Raw genomic sequence first — 23,035 nt, 5'->3', positions numbered from 1 at the left:
ATACATAACTTATCCTAACCCAATGTCAGGCTCAAAGTAGCAGTCTCTAATCCTAAAGAAAATGGGATTTACATGTTCTCATTATTAACCCTTGTGTGGCGGAGGGAAGACCAGGTTTAATGTATCTTTGACACATGGAATATCACATCATGGACTTGGAAATCTATAGAAAATGAAACAGGAGGCCACTTCGCAAACTATTGTTGACTTTGTAAAGGTCCCTGCTATTCATTCTGCATATTGTTGTCATTTAGATGTTAAACAACAATCAATATCCCCATGTGTGAAAGAGAGTCTCTCATCTTCATGTTGTTATTCAAGCAGAGCCATTAAGACACATTCAATGCCATTCAAGTTCCTATAGAAACTTCATTTGCACACGATTGCTCTAAATTCCTTCAGAACAATAAAACTGAATTAATTCTGATCAACGCTGCCAGGTTCCCAGTCAACACAAGATATAAATATCCTGTGTTCACTGTGAACGGTTTCCTTTTTATTCTAATCAAAAAACCAATGGATTTTCAATCTACAAATGGATGTGCTGATGTTTGTCTGCAAACAAACCTGTGTTGCAATTCAGTGTGGCTACTTTATCTGATTCCTTGGTTGAAACTTCCAAGTTCTGCCCTATAAAGTTTAACGATACAACTTGGGAGGCAAGGATGAGAGCAGGAACCACTTTTGACAGTTTATTATGTCAGGAATATACAAATAAGACAATATTTGTGTCTGATTGGCCACTGCACATCATCCACTCTCTACAGCAAAGTATTTTGTACCAGTCTTTTGTACCGGCTGCTCTCAAGCTGTACAACGAGACACACAACGGTCGATTGAAGAGTTTCTTGTTGAGTTCTTGTTTATTTCTTGTTCTAGTTGTTTTTATATCACACTGACCTTTGGACACTCTGCACTATTAGGTTGTGTTAGTAGTTTTGAGTATTTTTGCTGGTGTTTGACATGAGAGATACTTGATGCACTAACTAGCATTGACTGTTATGGTCACTTTGATTTGGGGGCACTGTACTATATTGATAGTAACCCATGTATGTGTGTGTATATATATATATATATATATATATATATATATATATATATGTATATTATTCGTTCCCTTTCTTGACGTACCTTGCTCTTACTGTACTCTGTTCTTGGTTTTTATTTTCTTTATATTTTTTCTTTTTCTGTAACTTTGTAAATAACCTTATACTGCTGTGCTGCCTCTGATATAGAGATGCGACGTTCGCGAACGAATCAAATCTTTTGAACGGCTCTTTGAAGTGAACGATGGGATCCGGTTCGCGGAGTAGGGAACCGTTCATTTGGCTGAATTGGCTCGCGACCATCGCGACGCGGCGATGCGCGGTGCGGCGTGGCAATGTGCAGCTATCTAGGAAGCAAATTAAGACACTACAGTTTGATTTGTTCATAGCTTAAGACAATTATTAAGCGATTTCTATAATTAAAACGTCTCCATATTGCTTGGGAAGTCCACTTCCATGACAAATACTGTATTATGTCCCTCTAAATATTTAAATGTTTGCTATTTTAAAATAGCCGATGTACAAGCTCACATTGTGCCAGGCCTAGCCAGTTGGTAAATCCTGGCTATATACGCTGCTAGGGAGGAGCGAGTTCATTGTTGCCTGCTTGTTTTTTTTAAGGTGTTGCATGAATAACATTAGTCAAGGTAGCTTAATTTACACACACATTTTTTATAAAAAGGATAAATACAAAATTTTGATCTCAACTGTCAGCAGAGGAATGGGTGCCAGACCGTGCCACCTTGTGGATTCATGTTTCAACGAAAATATATAAATATGCAATGAGCCAAAAGAGCCAAATGAGCCAATCTTTTGAACGGCTCTTTTAAGTGAGCCAGAGCCATGGCTCTGGCTCACTTCAAAGAGCCATAAATTGCATCTCTACTCTGATACTGATACCCCCCTTTGGGATAATAAAGGTATCTATCTATCTATCTACAGCAGAACAGGAACCAAACCAAATCTTTAATCTAACCATTAGCAGAAAAAGAACTAATCTAATATTGTATTTATATACGATGGATACATAAAATAAAAAGGTACAGCCAATTTCAGCATCTTGGTTTACATCCAGCCAGAATATTTGGAATGTGAATACAACTCTTACTGTATATTATTGGTACAATATTAGCCTTAGTTCAAGACGCTTGTAGCACACTTCATCTTTGGTTACTTGCACTCGCTAGCGTCTTAGGGAACAGTCAGACAGTCTGGCTGGGAGTTCGGCAAAACTGTCCTAGTTGCTCTACAAATGCACACATGCAAAATCTGCATCTGTCGGTCTGCATCAATTTCATGTCCATATATGGAGATCTCTGTATCTGTCTGCCTGTGTCCCTTTTATGCCCGTACATGGAGATCCCTGTATCTGTCTGCCTGTGTCCCTTTATGCCCATTATGGAGATCTCTGTATCTGTCTGTGCCTCTGACTGTGTTGCAGACACATTGTCGGTTACGGAAAACCCTGATGTCAGACTCCGTATACAGAGATTCCGAAACCTTCGCGCCGGTTCCAGAAAACTGTGTATCGGGGCGGTCGAGGCCGGCACTGCGCTGCGCTTTAACCGGATACTCATCGTTCTTCTTATGTTACCCCAGACTGTATGACGGGAATATTTCCAAATTGTGGAGTCAACAGTCTGGCCACGCGAGACTAATGTTGCTATGTCTGTAAATTGAGTGCCAAGGACTTCCGACATAAACAAGACCGTAAAAGGCCTTATTCGGGATGTTCAAACCGTACCTGTGCCGTTGCCTGGCTCCAGCCAATAGACCCGCCCACTCTCTGAGTGGACTGCTTCTCTTGGTCACGAGGTGTCATATGACACGTGTCTTTCTATCGGTGTCCTGGCCGATCTGGCTTACCAACCAATGAAATCAATGCAAGACCGAGGAGGGGTGGGTCTAACTTTTGAAAATCAACAGAAACAGTGGAGGGGGGGTGACTCACCAGAGTCCTTAATTGCTCCCTTTGAACTTCAAAAGAGTTCTGAACTGCATTTAGTGATTGAGCCATACTCGCTCGTTAGTGATTCTCTCTAATCAATGAAACATCAAAGACAATGCCTGTCATAGAGGGGAGGGGGAGGGGAGAATGTTTTGTGTACACAAGTCAAACACAACCCCTCCCACCAGATGTCTTGTGATTGGGAATTTCAAATTTTAAATCCCCTCCCCTTTGAAATCTCTTACAACAGGGACAATGTCAGACTCAAGCTCCAGCGCAGAGTCTGAAATCAGGCTACCTGTGCCGTGCTGCATCTCAAATGCAGACCTGCCAACCCTGGTACACATGCCCAGCGCCCGCGGTGCAAATGTTGCGGTTTTCCCGCACAAAACAGTGTATATTTCGGGTGCGACCTTTACAGTTATGTTAAAGAAATTTCACACCAGAAATGTAGCACATTGCATGGCTTGACTTACACTAATAATGGAAGCTAGATGTTAGAACAACCTTTTAAATAAAAATGCCATTTGGTCCGGAGAAAAAGTAGGCTAGTAATACCAGGCAATACAGTAATGTTGCATTGGCAATATTGTTGACAAATCTTTAATTAAATATACTAACTGCACTTGCTCAGAGTTAGTTAACAATAGACTAGCAAAACAGTCTATCACCAGTGACTTTATGAATGAACATACATCAATATAATCATGTTATTGAAATTGCAAAATAGCTTTTCATTGTCAAGTAGGCTATTTACATAAACCTGTCTTTGTTAATTGAGCAGCCTAAATAAAACCAAATGTCTGTGCATGATTTGCAAGAAGTTGAAAGTATTCAACTCATGTAGGTTTCTATTCCATTCATTAATTGATATATAGGCCTACATATATAGGCCTACATTGTGTATAGATCACATACAGCCTAGTCTGTATATTCATTCATATAGGCTGCAGGCTACTCATTGTTGATAGACCATTAATGTCTTCATATATTCACAAGTGTATGGGGCGGCATAGCTCAGGGGTAGAGAAACCGTTATTAGAGCACGAAGGGTTCCCGGAGGGTTCCCAGTTCGAATCCGGGCTCCCCCTGAGTTAATGTCGAAGGGTCCTTGAGCATGGTTTCCACCGCCACCGGTGTGTGAATGGGTGAATGTAATGCACAATCTATGTAAAGCGCCTTGGATAAAAGTGCTATATAAATGCACCATTTACCATTTAACAAGTGATACATAATTTGTTCACTGTTAATGGTTTTTAACAATACACATAGTTCTAATTCATTCATTCATACTCATTTAGAGTTAAAGTGGAACAGGCAGCCCAGTGTTTTATCCAATCATGGCCAATGTATGCTTCAGTTCGTTGTAATAAGACCTGGGTCACACGTTTTGACATTTTCCGACTGGTTGCTCGCTGCAACACCGTTGTATGACAAAGTATATAACACAGGCTTCATACACAACACAACAGCTCCAGGCGGAGCCGCTCGTTTCTTTCACCGGCAGCGACGCCAGAAGATAGGTTTAGGTTAGGCATAGTACGAGATTTCACCAATTCTCACCATCGTGGCTGCTATGACATGTGAATTCACCTCAGAGGGTTTTAAAAGTGTATTATTAGCCTACCTGTTAGACTCGTTGACAGCACTGAGGGGCGAACAGTCGCTGTGCAACTGCATCGACTCACACACCACGGCCATTCTCCGTATTATCTTCTTTATAAATGAATCTGATTAATATCGCCGTTGTGTAAAATCCGATGAGTGCATGCTGAAACTAAACCAAAACAAAACAGACTCCGCCATTCTTCTTCTGCCGACAAAACGAGCATCGCTTCCGTTCTAGTGCTCCCCAGCGCCATGATGCAACTACACGGCACGAGGCAAAAATGTTCTCCATTGGAAATGAATGGGATGCGGGCGCTCACACAGCGTAGTGTGAATAGGCTTTGTTGCCATCCCCCGAAAACGTGTAGCCGTTAGAGGAGTTTGCGTACCTGCGTACAGAGACCTAAAAATGTGTGCTTTGTACGCAAAATGCAGGTCTGCAAATGTGACTACTGTACATGTGACAGGCATGCGGGAACTAATACATCTTAGGGTGGGCTGGGCTGAGCTTGGAGACCTGTCCGTGGCCGCGCCTGCAAAAAATTTTTTTTTGCGGGTTTGGGTGATTTTTATTGCAGTTTTGGGGGACTTTTATTACGGTTTCGGTCTGTGATTTCCCCCCACGCAATGGTATAGCAAGGAGCCACAGACAGACAGGCAACACACACACACACACACACTACAATGCCCTGTTCTGTTTCACCAACAGTGAGTTTCAAAAATATAAAACCCCCAGCCATGCAGAATAATAAACTACAGCGAAAAGCCCACATCAGAAAAGGGTTAAGGTCTGCATGGCGGCAGAGTTTTGCAAATAAGGGAGAGATAAAGAGAGAGAGAGAGAGCACATTATAAAGTCAATCTTCTTACCTTGTTAAAACCTCACTTTATCCTTGATAGCGAATGAACTGTCCATGATGTCATGCAATAATCCCTTGGTAAGTGATCGATGTGTTGCAAATTAATGAAGCAAAAACACACAGTCCACCATAAAGTAATCAGGTTTCTGTCTACATGCCTGCACCGTGCGTTGTGATTGAAACCTAGACTGCTTCCGGGTAGTCCTGCCAGGTTTAATGTATCTTTGACACGTGGAAAATCACATCATGGACTTGGAAACCTATAGAAAATGAAAGGGAGGCCACTTCACAAACTATGGTTGACTTTGTAAAGATCCCTGCTATTCATTCTGCATATTGTTCTGTCATTTACATGATAAACAACAATCGATATCCCAATGTGTGAAAGAGAGTCTCTCATCTTCATGTTTTTATTCAAGCAGAGCCATTAAGACACATTCAATGCCATTCAAGTTCCTATAGAAACTTAATTTGCACACGATTGCTCTAAATTCCTTCAGAACAATACAACTGAATTAATTCTGATCAACGCTGCCGGGTTCCCAGTCAACACAACAGTATAAATATCCTGTGTTCACTGTGAACGGTTTCCTTTTTATTCTAATCAAAAAAAACAATGGATTTTTAATCTACACTTACATGGATGCATGTGTTGCAATTCAACGTGGCTACTTTATCTGATTCCTTGGTTGAAACTTCCAAGTTCTGCCCTATAAAGTTTAACGATACAACTTGGGAGGCAAGGATGAGAGCAAGAACCACTTTTGACAGTTTATTATGTCAGGAATATGCAAATAAGACAATATTTGTGTCTGATTGGCCACTGCACATCATCCACTCTCTACAGCAGAACAGGAACGCACCAATTCTTCAACCTAACCAATAACCAATAGCAGACCTAATCTAAACTAATACTGTATTTTGTATACGATGGGTACATAAAATAAAAAGGTACATACAATTTCAGCATCTAAGTTTACATCAAGCCAGAATATTAAATGAAAACAAACTCTTATATTATTGGTACAATAGTAGCCTTAGTTCAAGACGCTTGTAGCACACTTCATCTTTGGTTACTTTTACTCGCTAGTAGCGTCTTAGGGAACAGTCAGACAGTCTGGCTGGTTGGGGCGCAAAACTGTCCTGATAGCTCTACACGTGCACACATGCAAAAATAGGACACCATAGACCTTATGCCAACTGCGACTAATAGGACCACACCATACTATCACCACATTATCTACATTTAAAAGAACCCCCTCTCAAATCCACAGGTATGAGTAGCAGACTCCGGTTGTTGACACTCCTTTATAGTTGGAAGTCATTGCCTCTTTTCCTAATATGTAATAAAGATGAGTGTATTCAAATGCAATTCACCTGTGGATATGCAGGTATATCCCTGATCTATCTAACCCATTTGTTTATATGTTTTTACTAAAAGTTAAATAAAAGTAATAATAGCTGTGGAGTCCATCAATAGCACACATGATGTGTACATGTTTCTTTGGCACAATTACATTTCACTGTAATGACCTTGATATCTCAAAAGGGTAATAGGAGACTTTGGAAAGTAAAATATAAACCGTAAAGGTGATGTAATGAAAATATAGTCTTCCCTACAAAGTGCAGTAACTATGTTTTTATACACACCAACATATTTGGGTATCCCAATGGACACATAAGGTGGGATATTGCCTTCCAAAGAGTAGGCTATTTCCTGTGGTTGACTGAAATTACCAAATACACAATACTTCTACATACAAAATATCAAAAACGCCTATTGACTTTGAATGTTTGTCTTTATTTGTAACCGCACAACCTGCATACACTTAACAAAGCAATAAAGGAATACACACACCATAATGCTCTCTAAAGGTTGCTGCTATCATTCTGTAAATGTTAAATTACATGGAAAAATAAAATACAACAAAATGTTGGTCGGACATCTTCCACGAAAACAATACAGTGTAATTAAAACATAGAATCAATAGACTCATAATGCATGTAATGTGTCTATAACAGGGAAGAAAATGGAGTGTCATGTTACAATTATAATAGCTAATTGCTCTAGGTAAGCTGTTGTCCTATTGTTCAAATCATTCTTTCATATGTGAATTTCCAAATGTTTTGATTGACTTAAAGCTTTTCCACACACATCACAATGCAAGGTTTTGTCCCATGTGTGAATTGTCTGGAGGCTTTTAAGGCCCTTCGTTTCAGAGTACTGTTCACACTGATCACACATCCATGGGGTTTCTCTCTGTGTGAATTCTCTGGTGGTTTTTAAGACTGGCCATTTGAGAGAAGTGTTGTCCACACTGATCACAGCCATAGAGTTTCTCTCCAGTGTGAATTCTCTGGTGCGTTTTAAGACTGGACATTTGAGAGAAGTGTTGTCCACACTGATCACAGCCATAGGGTTTCTCTCCAGTGTGAATTCTCTGGTGCGTTTTAAGACTGGACATTTGAGAGAAGTGTTGTCCACACTGATCACAGCCATATGGTTTCTCTCCAGTGTGAATTCTCTGGTGTTGTTTAAGACTGGACATTTCAGAGAAGTGTTGTCCACACTGATCACATCCATATGGTTTATCTCCAGTGTGAATTCTCTGGTGGCGTTTAAGATGGGACATTTGAGAGAAGTGTTGTCCACAATGATCACATCCATATTGTTTCTCTCCAGTGTGAATTCTCTGGTGGCGTTTAAGACTGGACATATGAGAGAAATGTTGTCCACAATGATCACATCCATATGGTTTATCTCCAGTGTGAATTCTCTGGTGGCGTTTAAGATGGGACATTTGAGAGAAGTGTTGTCCACAATGATCACATCCATATTGTTTCTCTCCAGTGTGAATTCTCTGGTGGCGTTTAAGACTGGACATATGAGAGAAATGTTGTCCACAATGATCACAGCCATAGGGTTTCTCTCCAGTGTGAATTCTCTGGTGGATTTTAAGACCGGACATAATAGAGAAGTGTTTTCCACACTGATCACATCCATATGGTTTTTCTCCAGTGTGAATTCTCTGGTGGATTTTAAGACCGGACATATGAGAGAAGTGTTTTCCACACTGATCACATCCATATGTTTTATCTCCAGTATGAATTCTCTGGTGACTTTTAAGGCCCTTCATTTCAGAGAAATGTTGTCCACACTCATCACATCCATAGGGTTTCTCTCCAGTGTGAACTCTCTGGTGTATTTTAAGATGGGAGATGTTAGTGAAGTTTTTTCCACACTGATCACAGCAGTGTTGTGTTTGCTTAGCCAACCTTCTTTTTACAGGCACCTCTGGTGGGACAAGGAAGCCAGACTGATGATGCAACACTGGATTGGGAAGAAAAAATGTTGTTAAAGGACAAGTTCACCAATGTTCAACCTATCTTGATGTAATTGGCCCCACACTTAAATTGCAAAAATGTATCACAGGCAGTTAGGCAGATATCTTTCTCAACAATATTTTAACAATGTTTAACATTTAAAAATGTAAGTTCCATTCCATTTCATTCATCCATCTGTATATAATAACTTTTCAGAAATATAAAGCCTGTAGTTTCTATCAGCTTGGATTCCCTATTGATGATGTCACTGGTAGGCAGTTTTCTGAAATGCCCACATCCCTCTGAATCCCTCCACACAGACCTAAATATTGTGCTATTTTATCATTAGTGAGGACCATTATATGAAAATCTATCTTATCTACAACCAAGCTAAAGGTTGAATTACAATGAAACAAAATGCAAAATTGAGAATGAAATGAATATTGATGAAACCAACATGTAGGTAGAGTAAGTAACATACCAAGATCTTTGTTTTCCTCCTGTTCAGCAGAGTTGAGTTTGAGAGAGTTCATCTTATCCTGAAGTCTGGAGTCCACAGTCAGATCTGATCAGAAATTATTGATATCCTGGAAGACTTGTGGAGAAATGACACAGACCAAGTCTTCTTATACTAGAGTCTGGGGTGAAAACACTGACTGCTCTGAATGATTGGCCAAAGACAACAATAGAACCATCTCTCCACCAATCACAATCTAACATACTGTGCTCCACCCCTCCCTCCTCCCCCCAGACATGCTCTATGCAACCTTCTACAAAAGTGTTAACAACATTATATATCTATGAAAACAAAATAAAAAACATATTAAAAACTACATGTACGTTGCCAAATAATTGTATAATTTGTTACAATTGATAATGCAAGGTGCCAATGGAACACAGTACAGTATCAAGTACAGTATCATTAATAATGTCATTTTATCAACATTTTATCAACTGGCCCCTTGACATTTTCCATATAATAGGCAGACAGAAGGAAGTCTGATCTATCTAAAACTTGTGTTTGGTTTACATGTTATTACTACCAGTTAAATACATAACTTATCCTAACCCAATGTCAGGCTCAAAGTAGCAGTCTCTAATCCTAAAGAAATGGGATTTACATGTTCTCATTATTAACCCTTGTGTGGCGGAGGGAAGACCAGGTTTAATGTATCTTTGACACTTGGAAAATCACATCATGGACTTGGAAATCTATAGAAAATGGAAGGGAGGCCACTTCACAAACTATTGTTGACTTTGTAAAGATCCCTGCTATTCATTCTGCATATTGTTTTGTCATTTACATGTTAAACAACAATCGATATCCCAATGTGTGAAAGAGAGTCTCATCTTCATGTTGTTATTCAAGCAGAGCCATTAAGACTAGTGTTGCCCGATCCCGATCACGTGATCGGATCGGCCGCTGATATGGCCGTTTTTATAAGATCGGAGATCGGGGGAAAAAAATCGGGAATTTTTTTTTTTTTTTTTTTTTCAAAAAAATATTTTCTGGGAGTACTGAAAGTTACAGGTAAGGTGAATGCGATATGAAATGTAAGCTTACCATAATCACAGTAATCCTTAATCATTTTCAATCATATTCAAGGGCTTTTGGAGAAATGAGACAGACAGAGCACTGCAGAGGGAAGGTGATTGTGTCAGACTCTGTGTACAGCTGGCAGCTGATGCCAATAATAGCTGGGAGGGAATTCGTAAACATTGTGCATTTGGTGACAAGTTTTTGATTTTTGGTATGGTGTTAGGTATGGGTATAAGGTTTTCAAAAACCATCGCAAACAAATTGGGCTCGCCCCCTAGTGGTCTGTTTGCAATGAATCAAATATTCGATACATCAGTATTTGGTTCAAACCCCAAATAATTGATGAAAGAGATTTTTCAATGGATTATGTTACTATTGGGTATGATAAACAACATACTAAAAATTCAGGACAAAATAACTACCGGAAAGGCACCATTTTCAAGATGGCGTCCACAATGGCTGCCGGGAGCTGAAAATGCCTATAAACTGGGTTTTAATGTGTAAAAAATCATAATAAATCTGCACTTGGTGAAGAGTTTTAGATTTTTGGTATGGTGTTAGGTATGGGTATAAGGTTTTCAAAAACCATCGCAAACAAGTTGGGCTCGCCCCCTAGTGGTCTGTTTGCGATGAATCAAATATTCGATACATCAGTATATGGTTGAAACCCCAAATAATTGATATAAGAGATTTTTCAATGGATTCTGTTACTATTGGGTATGATAAACAACATACTAAAAAATCTGGAAAAAATAACTAGCGGAAAGGCACCATTTTCAAGATGGCGTCCATGATGGCTGCCGGGAGCTGAAAATGCCTATAAACTGGGTTTTAATGTGTAAAAAATCATAATAAATCTGCACTTGGTGAAGAGTTTTAGATTTTTGGTATGGTGTTAGGTATGGGCATAAGGTTTTCAAAAACCATCGCAAACAAGTTGGGCTTGCCCCCTAGTGGTATGTTTGCAATGGATCCAATATTAGATATTTCCCTATATGGTTGAAATCCAAAATAATTGACAGAAGAGTTTTTTCAATGGATTATGTTACTATTGGGTATGCTAAATAACATACAAAACATTTTTGAAAATGCAAGTTCTGGAAAGGCATAATTTTCAAGATGGCGTCCAAGATGGCTGCCGGGAGCTTGAATTGCCTATAAACTGGGATTTAAGATGTAAAGATAATAACTTGGAAGTTTTTAATTTTTGGCATGGTGTTGGGCATAAGGTTTTCAAAAAACATAGAAAAACCATCGCCCCCTAGTGGTCTGTTTGCGATGAATTCAAATATTAGATAAATGAGTATACCGTTGAAACTAACTCTAATGCAATATTTCTCAATGGCTTCACGGGAGCCTAAAATTAGGCCAGGTACATAGTCCTGTACCTGGCCTATAGACCAGTTTTACGCATTGTCTGCCATGCGCATGCAGCTTGGTTGGCGACATTCGTTTCACAAGCTGGCCTTGCACCATTTCTTGTTACTTGCAGAGGAGGCCGCGTGGAGGCTGTCGTCTTCTCCCCCTTTTTTATTTTTATTTTTTTTTGTTTATTTGTGTTTTTTTGTGTTTTTTGTTTTTTTTGTTTAGTTTATTTTTTTTTGTGTTTTTTGTTTTTCTTTCCTCTGGTTCCTTGGATGTCGCAAGCAGGTGGCAAGCCCTAATTTATTACTCAACCTAGAAAGGTGTTTTGTTTTGTCTAACCCTATAGGTTTTAGGTCTCTAGCAATATTGATTCAAATACCTCACTCGTCATTATTAGTGCAGCCCCCATCACACTTGCACAATGTGGTACAGGCAAACACAGGCACACTGAGGAAAAGAGGGACCGACCGACCGACCGACCGACAAAGCCTTATGTAGGCCGACCCCCTGGGTCTGGCAAAAAGTGACATTATATAACAATCTAGTGCAAAACATTGCTAAGATATGACATTTGTACCTTCCAGCAAGCACCAGATTAAAGTGATTGCAAACAGGCCACTAGGGGGGCGAGCCCAACTTGTTTGCGATGGTTTTTGAAAACCTTATGCCCATACCTAACACCATACCAACAATCTAAAACTCTTCACCAAGTGCAGATTTATTATGATTTTTTACACATTAAAACCCAGTTTATAGGCATTTTCAGCTCCCGGCAGCCATCGTGGACGCCATCTTGAAAATGGTGCCTTTACGCTAGTTATTTTTTCCAGATTTTTTAGTATGTTGTTTATCATACCCAATAGTAACAGAATCCATTGAAAAATCTCTTATATCAATTATTTGGGGTTTCAACCATATACTGATGTATCGAATATTTGATTCATCGCAAACAGACCACTAGGGGGCGAGCCCAACTTGTTTGCAATGGTTTTTGAAAACCTTATACCCATACCTAACACCATACCAAAAATCTAAAACTCTTCACCAAGTGCAGATTTATTATGATTTTTTACACATTAAAACCCAGTTTATAGGCATTTTCAGCTCCCGGCAGCCATTGTGGACGCCATCTTGAAAATGGTGCCTTTCCGGTAGTTATTTTGTCCTGAATTTTTAGTATGTTGTTTATCATACCCAATAGTAACATAATCCATTGAAAAATCTCTTTCATCAATTATTTGGGGTTTGAACCAAAAACTGATGTATCGAATATTTGATTCATTGCAAACAGACCACTAGGGGGCGAGCCCAACTTGTTTGCGATGTTTTTTGTAAACCTTATAACCATACCTAACACCATACCAAAAATCAAAAACTTGTCACCAAATGCACAATGTTGATGTTTTTTGACGGATTGCCTCCCAGCTATAAGTAGTAATTGGCCCCTTGCTAATGGATCAAAGGAAGGCAATTATGTCTCTCTGCACTGTCAACTAGCTCAGTGGTTCTCAACCTGTGGGTCGGGACCCCCAGGGGGGTCCTCAAATTATTTTGGGGGGGGTCCCCAGATGATTAACTTAATGTGCAACATTGTTTTCTCTCTCAACAGTAAACAAATCAACATAAAGTTTAAGTGTATAGAGGGTATCTGCACATTTCGAAAGTGAAAAATTAAGGACTTTTTAATACCTCTAAAATGACAAATTAAACATTGGCCAAATTGTCAAATATTAAAGCCAGAAATTGTGAAAATAGCCGATCTACATGCTCACAACTCCTCGCGTTGCGAGGCGTTGTGAGCATGTAGATCTGCTATTTTCACAATAGAACCGTGTTATACAAAATATACTTCCTCAACTCTTCAGGGTCGGGGGTCCCCAGTTAAAATATGATTATTTTGGGGGTCACGGCCTGAAAAGGTTGAGAACCAAGTGATAGAATGAATAGAATTTTTTTTTCTTCTTAATGCCTTGCCAAAAGATCGGATCGGGAAAGATCGGGATCGAATCGGAAGCAATAATATTTGATCGGTATCGGATCGGGAGCAAAAAAACCCTGATCGGGGCATCCCTAATTAAGACACATTCAATGCCATTTAAGTTCCTATAGAAACTTCATTTGCACACGATTGCTCTAAATTCCTTCAGAACAATACAACTGAATTAATTCTGATCAACACTGCCGGGTTCCCAGTCAACACAACAGTATAAATATCCTGTGTTCACTGTGAACGGGTTCCTTTTTATTCTAATCAAAAAACCAATGGATTTGCAATCTACACTTGCATGGTGTTGTTTCTCTGCAAACAAACCTGTGTTGCAATTCAGTGTGGTTACTTTATCTGATTCCTTGGTTGAAACTTCCAAGTTCTGCCCTGTAAAGTTTAACGATACAACTTGGGAGGCAAGGATGAGAGCAGGAACCACTTTTGACAGTTTATTATGTTTACATCCAGCCAGAATATTAAATGAAAATAACTCTTATATTATTGGTAAAATATTAGCCTTAGTTCAAGACGCTTGTAGCACACTTCATCTTTGGTTACTTGCACTTACTACAAGTGTCTTAGGGAACAGTCAGACAGTCTGGCTGGGGGTTCGGCAAAACTGTCCTGATGGCTCTACACATGTACACATACAAATATAGGACACCATAGACCTTCTGCCAACTGTTAGCGACTAATAGCACCACACCATACTATCACCAAATTATCTACATTTTCTGTTACACAAAAGAACCCCCTCTCAAATACACAGGTATGAGTAGCAGACTCCGGTTGTTTACACTCCTTTATAGTTGGAGGTCATTGCCTCTTTTCCTAATATGTAATAAAGATGAGTGTATTCAAATGCAAATCACCTGGATATGCAGGTGTATCCCTGATCTATCTAACCCAGGGATGTCAAACATACGGCCCGCGAGATGATTCAATCCGGCCCCAGGCTTGTAGAGCATACATTTCTGAGCATTTAGGAAAAAAAGTAGGTCTCTAGCCCATTCCTGTCAAGAGTTATGATTTTTTAAAAGAAGTAACCAACTAATGCTCTCTGCAGTCTAGCTTTCTCTCCCCTCAATCAGCCGCCAGGTGCTGGCAATTGAGTTGATTGATTGGAATGTTAAGTGATCAGCAATCTCTCTCTCTGAAGATGACAGCATTGCTAGGAATGGGGGGAAGGTGGGTCTGGCTATGAATATACCTGAACATACCTGCAATATCCGAACTCTACTCAAAGATTACACACATTAGGCATGAAAATTAATGTTGTTAAGAAAATAACTTATTTTTCAAAACTTTGAAAAATAATAATATTAAGTTTTATTATTCACTGATATTTTCTGAATATTCCATTATTGTTCATTACTCAAAATACAATAAAAATAATTATTCTATTATCAAATGATTTATTCTAATTGGCACTTAAACAAATAGCATTTCTCGTACCAAATTTCTTGTAGGCTGCAACTGTAACACCAATAATGAAAGTAGCTATTTTACTTAATAATGAACACCATTTGGAAAATGATATACTGCTAGCTATAGCAGTGACTGAGACAACAGGAAAAAAAAAAAAAAAAAAAAAAAACAGCGCAAGTGTGCATGCCATCCGATCCGCGGCTGGTTATACCATTGCGGCCCTCATCAAGTCACCTTTCGTCCAATGCGGCCCTCACCCCAAAATGAGTTTGACAAGCCTGATCTAACCCCTTTGTTTATATGTTATTACTAAAAGTTAAATAAAAGTAATAACAGCTGTGGACTCCATCAATAGCACACGTGATGTGTACATGTTTCTTTGGCACAATGACATTTCACTATAATGACCTTGATATTTCAAAAAGGTAATGGGAGACCACTGCACTCTGACTTTGGAAAGTAAAATATAAACCAAAAGGTCATGTAATGAAACTCTAGTCTGCCCTACAAAGTGTAGTAACTATGTTTTTATACACACCAACATATTTGGGTATAGCCTACCAAGGGACATTAGTACAAGATGGGATATTGCCTTCCAAAGTGTCGGCTATTTCCTGTGGTTGACTGGGGAGGGGAGAATTTTTTGTGTACACAAGTCAAACACAACCCCTCCCACCAGATGTCTTGTGATTGGGAATTTCACATTTTATATCCCCTCCCCTTTGAAATCTCTTACAACGGGGACAATGTCAGACTCAAGCTCCAGCGCAGAGTCTGAAATCATCAATGTGCCGTGCTGCATCTCAAATGCAGACCTGCCAACCCTGGGATTATTTTTTATTTTTTTAGTACACACGCCCAGCGCCCGCGGTGCAAATTTTGCGGTTTTCCCGCACAAAACAGCGTATATTTTGGGTGGGACCTTTACATTTATGTTAAAGAAATGTCACACCAGAAATGTAGCACATTGCATGTCTTGACTTAGAGCAACCTTTTAAATAAAAATGCCATTTGGTCCGGAGAAAAAGTAGGCTAGTAATACCAGGCAATACAGTAATGTTGCATTGGCAATATTGTTGACAAATCTTTAATAAAATATACTAACTATCACCAGTGACTTTATGAATGAACATACATCAATATAATCATGTTATTCGAATTGCAAAATAGCTTTTCATTGTCAAGTAGGGTATTTACATAAACCTGTCTTTGTTAATTGAGCAGCCTAAATAAAACCAATTTTTTGCGCATGATTTGCATGAAGTTGAAAGTATTCCAACTCATGTAGGTTTCTATTCCATCTATTAATTGATATATAGGCCTACATTGTGTATAGATCACATACAGCCTAGTCTGTATATTCATTCATATAGGCTGCAGGCTACTCATTGTTGATAAACCATTAATGTCTTCATATACTCACAGGTGATAAATAATTTCACTGTTAAACGTTTTGACAATACACATAGGCCTAATTCATTCATTCATATTCATTTAGAGTTAAAGTGGAACAGGCAGCCCAGTGTTTTATCCAATCATGGCCAATGTATGCTTCAGTTCATTGTAATAAGACCTGGGTCACACGTTTTGACATTTTCCGACTGGTTGCTCGCTGCAACACCGTCGTATGACAAAGTATATAACACATGCTTCATACACAACACAACAGCTCCAGGCGGAGCCGCTCCTTTCTTTCACCAGTGACGGCAGAAGATAGGTTTAGGTTAGGCAGGGCATAGTACGAGATTTCACCAATTCTCACCATCGTGGCTGCTATGACATGTGAATTCACCTCAGAGGAGGGTTTTAAAAGTGTATTATTAGCCTACCTGTTAGACTCGTTGACAGCACTGAGGGGCGAACAGTCGCTGTGCAACTGCATCGACTCACACACCACGGCCATTCTCCGTATTATCTTCTTTATAAATGAATCTGATTAATATCGCCGTTGTGTAAAATCCGATGCGTGCATGCTGAAACTAAACCAAAACAAAACAGACTCCGCCATTCTTCTTCTGCAGACAAAACGAGCATCGCTTCCGTTCTAGTGTTCCCCAGCGCCATGCAACTACATGGCACGGAGCAACACATTTTCTCCATTGGAAATGAATGGGATGCGGGCGCTCACACAGGCGACACCAGTGTAGTGTGAATAGGCTTTGCTGCCATCCCCCGAAAACGCGTAGCCGTTAGAGGAGTTTGCGCACCTACGTACAGAGACCTAAAAATGCGTGCTTTGTACGCAAAATGTGTGCAGGTCGGCAGGTCTGCAAATGTGACTACTGTACATGTGATGTTGTTCATTGTGACTAATAAAACTAGACCTTACCCGTTCGAAGATATGTGCTCCAAAATATGTGCAGAGTGTGGGTTGTGGGGAAAGTTACTGTAACTGGTGCGTGCGTGAGAATATGTGGGAGCATCATAATGTAAGGAGCAGCCCATGGAGGAGTGTATATTTATGATGGATACAAATAATTTAACAGCAAATTTAGGTGAATAGAAGTATGGGGATGTATGCGCTTGCTACACATAGTTTTTTCATACCCGTTGGAAGATGAGACACATCAAAAAACACACCTGGTGAAAGCGTGTGTGTGTGTGTGTGTGAGAGAGAGAGAGAGAGAGAGAGAGAGAGAGATAGAGAGAGAGGGAGACCATGCACATTCCTAACTGTGAGAGAGATGTGTGTGTGTGTGTGTGTGTGTGTGTGTGTGTGTGTGTGTGTGTGTGTGTGTGTGTGTGTGTGTGTGTGTGTGGGGCTACAGATCCCATGGCCTGGAGGAATGGACCGTAACCCTGACAACAGGCTGTAGAGTTGAATAGAAGTGGAAGAAAAAGCTTTCATTTGGGAGAAATGAAATTCGGGCTCCGTCACCTTTGGTATAATGCTAATGGCCAATACCATGTGAACTTTGGGATCAGTTGCTGAATCGAGTGAATAGATAAACGTGGATAAGCGCCGTTAGAGCGTTAGAGCGTGAGTTTGCTCGTTTAATAGATAGATATTCAATTAAAACAAACCTACCCGTATAGTGGTGTCCTCTGAGGAGCTGATGAGCGAGCGTCCGTCCTGGCAGAACAGACAGTGGAGGACCGTCTTGGTGTGACCCAGCAGGGTGGCCAGCACTGCTCCTGTTGGAACCTCCAACACCTGCAGGAGGAAAAACCATAGATTGTAGACAAATATGGACGATGCGAAGCCATTGGTTTCTATGCAGCGCAAATGGCCCTTTTCTACCCCTTGGAATGGGTGCCGCCATCATAGAATTGTAAAGGCATCAGAGATGCTATTGGCTGCCAACGGTCACGTGACCGCAGGGATATATGGGATAATGTGGTCGGAGCCTCCCGAAATACAGCACACGAAGAAGAACACAGCCGGCTGGTATCAGTTTAGTTGGTCACGCACCCCCCGCAACTTTATCATTTATTTTAAAATAAATTGGACCACATTTCGACAAAACGAATATGATGGTGATTGAAAGGCATTTTTTAACTAGCGATAGGAACCATACAGTATTCATGAAAATGTTAATTAAGTTTAGAAAACGAAAGGGGAAAATTAATGGGATCCAATGGAGAACAATTCTTTTTGCGATCGGCCGGGGGGGAAAACAGCGCAATAGCGGCCGTACATAGGAAGTTTTAGTTCCGTATTAGGCTCATTTAAATCGGCAGAACTATGCCCATGGGAAAAAAATGAAATACATATTTTTCTTCATCCGTGGTGCTCAAAAGTGTTTAATCTCAAGGACCCCTAGAATTATATGTATTTGACCACGGACCCCCATCGAGGCGAACCCCGTGAACGAAGCGTTAAAAAAAAAAAAAAGGAGATTCCGAGATAAAGCCGTTTCTTTGCAGCAGCTAATCGGCAGCTTGTCGGCAAGAGGCGGAACCCGCCGATGGAAAACGGAGCCTGCTCAGTCTTTTGCAATCGGTCGGTAGACTTGAGGCAACTTCATACTCCTGTAGAGTGGACAACTCTCAATTCCTATACCAATCGAGTCCAAAGCAAAATAGTAATATCGCTGCTGTGCTTTGTTTTGATGAGAGAAGAGAAACACCACTGCTGCGGTTGCCAAAGGTCTATGAAAACAAGCCCAAAAGTTTCACCACTTGAGCTCTATTACATTAGCTATTTTCTAGAAGAATGTTGAAAGCGAGGCCAAATAAGCGACTACACTTCAGAAACAAGCCCAAACAAAGGCAACCCGCGACTAGAGACGTTTAACGGAAAACAAGACCAAAGTCACTTATAATGAGCAAACCTGGCAACACCCCAGCTTAGCGCTGCAGGCTCATGTGCGTCTCGTCTGAATGCAATCTTCCATCGCCCGATTTTTAAATGCCAAGTTTGCCACTAAATGCCACCGACTGCCAGTCTGCCAGGAGTTGGAAAGCGTTTCTTGTAGGCTGTTTGGTGTGGAGACACGTTTACAGCTCTGTTCGAAGGCTAGACGTTTACAGAGAGATGCAGAACAAAACTGCTTTGATATTCAGAAAGAAAACCAATCTGGAAGAAGAAAACAAAACGTAAATGTTCACATGTTACTGTAGATATCCCCGCTCAGACGAGACAAGGCCTAAAGGGATGGTAAACATTCACTGAATTTATTCAGAGAAAGTTTCTATCAAGTCTTTGGCAGTAAAGAAGGTGCTGAATAGCTGAGATGAGTTGTTTAACAAACTGAAATCATTTCACTTATTGAACACTAGTGGGGAATAAAAAGCTTAATTTACATAGTTATCATAATGGAGCACATGGATATGAATTATGATTATGGTTCTAAATAGTAAACAAAAGCCTTCCGTTTCCCTCATTAAGCTCTTGATAGATCCGTCCCATGGCAATTAAAATTACTTTGACTGAACCCGCCTAATGAGGGGAACTCCGCATACATCAAATACTTCAGAGTAGAACAAATAAATAAATAATAAAGTGCATGCTCGCATTTGATTAACGACTTGAATGGAGGAATGAACTGATAATGAAAAATGGTGAGGCTTAACCAATTTAAAGCCGCCAATCCACGGCAAGCAAACTATTTGGCAGAGGACGCTAGATCAGTGGCTCTCAAAGTGGGTTCCAGGGACTCCCTAGGTTCCTTTAGGTCATACATGGGCAACTGGCGGCCCGGGGCCCACATGCGGCCCCCACCTTTGCTTAATGCGGCCCCGCAGGTTAATGGACTACTGATATATTATTGATTTCAGCTGAAAAAATTACCGGCTTTAATTACTTCAGTCTATATTAGTAGCTAAATGAGTATTAAAATGTTATTGTATTTTTTTATGTCCAATGTATTTGTATTTAAGTTCATAAAGTTAACATAAGAAGTAAGAACATATAAATGCATTTGAAATTTTTAAAAAAAAGAAAAAAAAAGTTCCTTTTCGGGATTCCAATGAAAAAATAGCAAAAATAGTGGATCAACAAGCTCAAAACGCGTCACCCTGCGACGCGTTTTGAGCTTGTAGATCGGCTATTTTTTCTATGTATATCCATTGTGGCCCTCTGGAGTGAGGGTGAAAATATAGTGGCCCTCTCCATCATCAAAGTTGCCCACCCCTGCTTTAGGGGGTCTAAATGTATCCATACAAGTCTGTAACTCTGACAGTATACAAATGGAACCAAACGGACCCGTTAGGGTTCATTTGGTTCCATTTGTACACTGTCAGAGTTAACGGAAGACCTTGAAATGTAAAGGTTTGAGAACCACTGCGCTAGATTATATTCATTTCGTTTTTTACTAAAACGGATAGTTCCAGTCAGATTGATTGTGATTGGCTGAGTCCCATGGTAAAATAGTCGACAAACACACACTACGACCACATGTATCATTGCGCCAACGTCTTGTTTACGATATTCCCAATGCCGTTCCATGGATGTATTACCGTTTTATATGACAAGTTCAGAGAAGCGCTCCTTTTCGTCCTGTCTATATGAAAGTTTTGCAAATCACTTAAAACAAGGCTGATACCGCACGCGTGCTCCACTATATTCCATGTATTTAGCACTGCAACTTCCTTGTTAGTGTTGGCAGTCGCAGGGATTACTTTCCTGAAGAAAATGATTTTAGTCAATTGAAACAATTTGTTGAATTTAAGGGTTGGGGATGATAACCTAATCTGCAGTGAAATAGATAAAATCTGGTATTTACAATCTGATCCATGCTCAACCCTGCACCAATCAAAGTCACTGGATTGTTTTAAAAATGGGGACTTGGGGGAGTTAAGATTTCAGGGCATGCCATTGTTTTGAAGGGCACAAGGCGAAACTGAGGGGCAACGGCGGCCATGACCTCCATGAAATTCCTGCCCTGGATGCAAGGGTTAAATTGGTAAAAAAAAAAAAAAAAAATCACACTGCAAAATAAATAAATAAAGTAATAATCCAAATTACTCCAAATGTCTCCAAAATGTTATTTTCTATCCATGCACGTGTCCTGCATACAGCATGTGAAGTCACCGGGTAATAAACCATAAAATATTGAGATCTCTGTGGAGAAGTTTCAAGTGTATTAATATGAGCTGTAGGCCAGAGGCCAAGCAGCAGTATGTATAATATGAGCTGTAGGCCAGGGGCCAAGCAGCATTATGTATAATATGAGCTGTAGGCCAGGGGCCACGCAGCAATATGTGTATAATAAGAGCTGTAGGCCAGGGGCCAAGCAGCAATATGTGTATAATAAGAGCTGTAGGCCAGGGGCCAAGCAGCAGTATGTATAATATGAGCTGTAGGCCAGGGGCCAAGCAGCAGTATGTATAATATGAGCTGTAGGCCAGGGGCCAAGCAGCAATATGTGTATAATAAGAGCTGTAGGCCAGGGGCCAAGCAGCATTATGTATAATATGAGCTGTAGGCCAGGGGCCAAGCAGCAATATGTGTATAATAAGAGCTGTAGGCCAGGGGCCAAGCAGCAGTATGTATAATATGAGCTGTAGGCCAGGGGCCAAGCAGCAGTATGTATAATATGAGCTGTAGGCCAGGGGCCAAGCGGCAGTATGTGTATAATATGAGCTGTAGGCCAGGGGCCAAGCAACAGTATGTATAAAATAGTCGATAAACACACACTACGACCACATGTGTCATCGCGCCAACGTCTTGTTTACGATATTCCCAATGCCGTTCCATGGTGAATTACCGTTTTATATGACAAATTACAGGAATTTCCCCGTCCAATTTTTCCAAAAAATAGGGATGCAACTTAACTCTCCTACTGCCAGATTATTTATTTATTTATTGGGTCTGGCGCCATCAAAAAGCGGCTTACCTTGGCGACGTTATAGTAGATAGACAGACAGACATTTATTTTTATTTTTTTATTTTTTTTGGTTGTGCAATAGTGCACTTTGGTCTGCCAGGCAGCAGAGGGCGGCGTCATGCGAGAATGAATGTGAATTTGCCTGTTATGTGTTGAAGAAGAAGAAGACCAGTCACTGGCCACAGAGCCTTACAGCCGGAGGAAATCAACAAGGAAGTGAATTGTTCTCCGTTGATCTAACGCATAATGGATTTTTTACACCATCACCGCGGAAAATGTGTTTACAGTAGACGGCCGCGCGACCCCTCATCAGCTTACAGTCATCAGACGAACGAACCGAACGAGCGCCGTATTGGCATCGAGGTTCTGTAAAAAATGGGGCGAACGTTAACGTTCAAAGCGTGGGAAGAGTTAAGGGTTAAATTGGTTTAAAAAGAAAAAAAGAAAATCACACTGCAAAATAAATGAATAAAGTATTAATCCAAATGATTCCAAATCCAAATGTCTCCAAAATGTTATTTTCTATCCATGCACGTGTCCTGCATACAGCATGTAGCGCATGGCTATGTGAAGTCACCGGGTAATAAACCATAACATATTTACATCTCTGGAGAAGTGTCAAGTGTATAATATGAGCTGCAGGCCAGTGTATAATATG

At 40.2% G+C, this 23,035-nt stretch overlaps 1 protein-coding gene across 1 annotated transcript in view; it reads right to left on the bottom strand.

Annotated features, from left to right (window-relative positions):
• The window catches only part of apaf1 (apoptotic peptidase activating factor 1), a gene marked incomplete at its 3' end in the record, with an annotated part of 219,706 nt that overhangs the window by 138,217 nt on the left and 58,454 nt on the right, over positions 1-23,035 (bottom strand). The window contains exon 22 of the mRNA XM_080754411.1: positions 18,135-18,260. Within this exon, the coding sequence (XP_080610537.1) occupies positions 18,135-18,260 (126 nt within the window). The remainder of the gene's footprint in view (positions 1-18,134; positions 18,261-23,035) is intronic.

Source organism: Nannobrachium achirus, assembly GCF_963921795.1.
Source record: "Nannobrachium achirus genome assembly, chromosome: 23".
NCBI lineage: Eukaryota > Metazoa > Chordata > Actinopteri > Myctophiformes > Myctophidae > Nannobrachium > Nannobrachium achirus.
The sequence above is the reverse complement of the archived record's forward strand: the minus strand, read 5'-3'. Positions and strand labels throughout refer to the sequence as shown.